The following is a 3,153-nucleotide window of genomic DNA, read 5'->3' on the forward strand; positions in this document are numbered from 1 at the left end:
TTTTTTTTCGTGTATTGAATCTAGTTTTGTCCCATTTTAGCGAACCGCTTTTTGCTTTGTTATGGTCCCCCTGACCACTATGTTTTGCTAAGCTCTGCCACTCTGGGCAAGACCTACGTATCGCATTATAACCTACTTTAAAGCAAACTAACTGAAAATTAAAGCTATATCATCTGCTCCCACGTTAGCGCAAGCTTAGGTTTTTTTTTTTTCAAATTATGTCGAAATACGTTGAGTTTCAAATCCCTTTTCTTTTAATGAACTTTTGAATGGCTCCGAGGTGTAATCGATAGGCAAACGAAAGTGAAGTAAATTTGGCGTGAGGGAGTTCTCAAACACTCCAGAACCCCGCATCACCTACCTCGCTAAGTGCAGCCATTGTCGCAAGCAGAAGCCACAGGGCCTTCGTGAGCGGCTCTTCGGTGTTCGGCAGGGTCCCCGTCAGCTCGCGGCCTCCACCCCGCAGCGTCACGCCCCAGGCCTCGCTGGTCAGCAGGGTGAGGGCGAGCAGAGCCTGCTCGTCCCGGCACTGGTCCGGGAGGCCCTGGAGCAGTTCGGCGGCCTGTGGCAGCGCGCCCTGCAGCTGGTGCCTCAGGGCACTCCTGATGGACAGCACGTCGTGGTCCTCCCAGCAGCGCGGCAAGGCGGCGGCGAGGCAGTCCGAGCACCAGCCGCGGGGAGTGCTGTGGGGCCCAAGTCAAGTTGTCAGTCTCTCGTACATGCCTCTCCCGCAAGCGAGGGGTCCCCCACTTCCAAAATAGGTGTACAACGAGTTGCCGAGTTGACGAGTTGCCGCGAGTAGGGCGCGAGTTGGGATCAATTTTTAGAGAGTTTTGCGCGATTTTGGCTCGAGTTTTCGCGATTTTCACGCGAGTTTTCGCGAGTTATCGTGAGTTTTCGCGAGTTGTCGCGAGTTGAACGCGAGTTGTCGCGAGTTGAACGCGAGTTAGACGCGAGTTGGGCGCGGCTAAGTGTACAACGAGTTGACGAGTGGGGGACCCCTCGCCCGCAAGGGTCTGCGCGCGGCGGAGCTCCGAGCTCACCTGCTCTGCCTGACTCTTTCCAGAAACTGCAGCACTGCGAAGTTAGTGGGGAGTTCCTCCGGCGGTCCGTTGACGTCCTGTGGGGAGACCAGGTCAGCACAAATGGGGGGGGGGGGGATTGGATTGGAGGTGGCTAGGGCACGAGCCGTAGGCTATACTCACCCGCCGGCACGTCGGGCACTTGCTGCCGGGCAGCCGCCGCATGCACTGCAGGCAGGCCGTGTGGCCGCACGGCAGGACCTTGGGCAGCCGCTCGGCGCCGTCGAAGTGCTCGGTGCAGATGTCGCACTCCATGGTTGAGGCTGCCGATCGTGTGGCGCCTGGCGAGAGTCGGCCGCTCTGTTAAAAAAAATTGTTGTAAATTTACACACATTTGATGTAAAGTTTGATAGCAACAAGTGTTGTTAAAAAAACAACACATGTTTTTAAGCAAATTTCCATTTCAAAACAGTGGTTATTTACTTCCGCCTGCACCAAAAAATTGTAATAACACAAACTTGTTCGTTCTGTAACGATACATCTTGCTATTAAAATTTACAACTGTCTTGTTGTAGTGTTACAACATGGTGAAAAGTAGGAATCATTGTTATGGACCACTACCGGGCAAGGCAAAATAGAAGGAATTTTGCCACGTGCCAATGAAAACAAATGATTTTGTTTGTGATTTTATACATATTTTACAGCAATTACAACAATAATACCGAAAAATATGAAAATGAACCCAAAAAGAGAAGAATTTAGGTTTGCAAACCTTGTGTAATACCGGCGGAATATCGCGTAATACACGTAATATGTAATACACTGTACAGAAAAATTCTGAGTAAAAACCGCCTGGATAATGTTTCATCGGCACCAAAATAAAAAAAAATGCTGCAGCCGTGAGAAAGGTGTGGGCGGGCTGACGCCTGGAGGGAGAGGGGGCACGCGCACGCTAAGCGCTGCCGGATATCGCTACATTTGTGAACCACGTCCGCCAAGCCCGGCGGCCAGCGGACAGAGTCGCTGGGCCCCTGCACCATGCAGCATGGTGAGGGTCCCCGCCTAGTGGCACCACTGCTGGCTGTTCTGGTCCTCAGCTCGGCCAGGAGAAGCCATGACAAGACGCACCTCGAGGTGCGGCCGACCTTCATCCGGCCGTGCAAGATCAACAACAACGCCGTCAAGGCAGCCGACGCGGTCTTCGCCATGCGCGGCCGCACCACCGTCGTCTTCCACCTGAACGTGACCGTCAGCCGGTCCGTGGCCAGGTGGTCCAAGAGCACCGCGGTTATTGAGCAGTGCGACCAGACCGTGTCCGCGGCCACCTGCTCGACCTTCCGGACGTTCGAGTTCCACGACATCTGCGCCGTGATGATGAGCGCTGCCATGCCGTGGGCCCGGGTGCTCGCCAGCATACGGCCAAAGATGAGCTGCCCCGTCACTAAGGTAAGTCAACGCGGCAAAAGTCTACTTTTCAAGGAGTTTTTAAAAACATTTTTGTGTAGGGCAAGTACACACTGTCCAACGGCTCGCTGGCCATGGACCTGCTCAATGCGGTGAGCGGCCCGCTCCGCCTGGAGGGCTTCGTGTGGCGAGCGCTCTCCCAGGCTGTGGACTCGCGGGGGGACCCGCACATCTGCTTGGACAGCGCCGGCGAGTTCTTTCGGGTGCGGAACCGACCGAAGGTCAAAGGCATCGACGGGCTGGCAAGCGACAAAGCGTGAGCAAGAAACGCTAATTCTCATCCACTGTGAATCGAACCTCGACAAACCCATGGTAAGAGAAATAAAGTTGTCTTTATACGTCGAAAGTTGATTATAGGTTGTTGAGCAGTACCGGGTGTAGCATTGTGGATTTCACAATGTCGCAGGTTTCAGGGTTGCCTACTCTGTGCATCTGTGCGCCCAGGGTGTCGTAACGTAACGTTACGCAAATAAAACCGCGTGAAAACGAAAATTTATTTTCAACCTTTAAAGCGTTATTTAAGGCGTTTTCAGCTTCCTTAGAGCGTTTCCCAAACAACAACAACAACAACAACAAACTTTGTTTTCTCAAATCCTTTAATTTATTTTATCTAAAAATGTTTTTTAGCAAATAATTATCTTATTTCCAAAGCTCTACCATGTTTATG

The 3,153-nt window shown here is 52.4% G+C and overlaps 2 protein-coding genes across 2 annotated transcripts in view; one reads left to right on the forward strand and one right to left on the reverse strand.

Moving 5' to 3' along the window:
• Positions 1–6: 6 nt before the first annotated feature.
• The window catches only part of LOC113202327 (uncharacterized), a 14,978-nt gene continuing 11,831 nt past the window's right edge, over positions 7–3,153 (reverse strand). Inside the window, exons 2-4 of the mRNA XM_052275344.1 lie at positions 1,206–1,382; positions 1,044–1,120; positions 7–683 (exon numbers count right to left, since the gene is read on the reverse strand). Of these exons, the coding sequence (XP_052131304.1) occupies positions 332–683; positions 1,044–1,120; positions 1,206–1,337 (561 nt within the window). The 5' untranslated portion in view covers positions 1,338–1,382 and the 3' untranslated portion in view covers positions 7–331. The remainder of the gene's footprint in view (positions 684–1,043; positions 1,121–1,205; positions 1,383–3,153) is intronic.
• LOC127751585 (uncharacterized) lies at positions 1,953–2,832 on the forward strand. Its single transcript, XM_052275342.1, has 2 exons — positions 1,953–2,468; positions 2,528–2,832. The coding sequence occupies exons 1-2, from the start codon at positions 2,061–2,063 to the stop codon at positions 2,744–2,746; spliced, it is 627 nt and encodes a 208-aa protein (XP_052131302.1). The 5' UTR covers positions 1,953–2,060; the 3' UTR covers positions 2,747–2,832.

This window comes from Frankliniella occidentalis, unplaced genomic scaffold (genome assembly GCF_000697945.3).
Source record: "Frankliniella occidentalis isolate FOCC.00 unplaced genomic scaffold, Focc_3.1 Scaffold581, whole genome shotgun sequence".
NCBI lineage: Eukaryota > Metazoa > Arthropoda > Insecta > Thysanoptera > Thripidae > Frankliniella > Frankliniella occidentalis.

Bases quoted from the DNA above. Each gene is read 5' to 3' on its own strand.
- LOC127751585 (XM_052275342.1), top strand. From the start codon at position 2,061: ATGCAGCATGGTGAGGGTCCCCGCCTAGTGGCACCACTGCTGGCTGTT. The intron at 2,469-2,527 runs GTAAGTCAACGC...ATTTTTGTGTAG, and splicing joins TGAGCTGCCCCGTCACTAAG to GGCAAGTACACACTGTCCAA.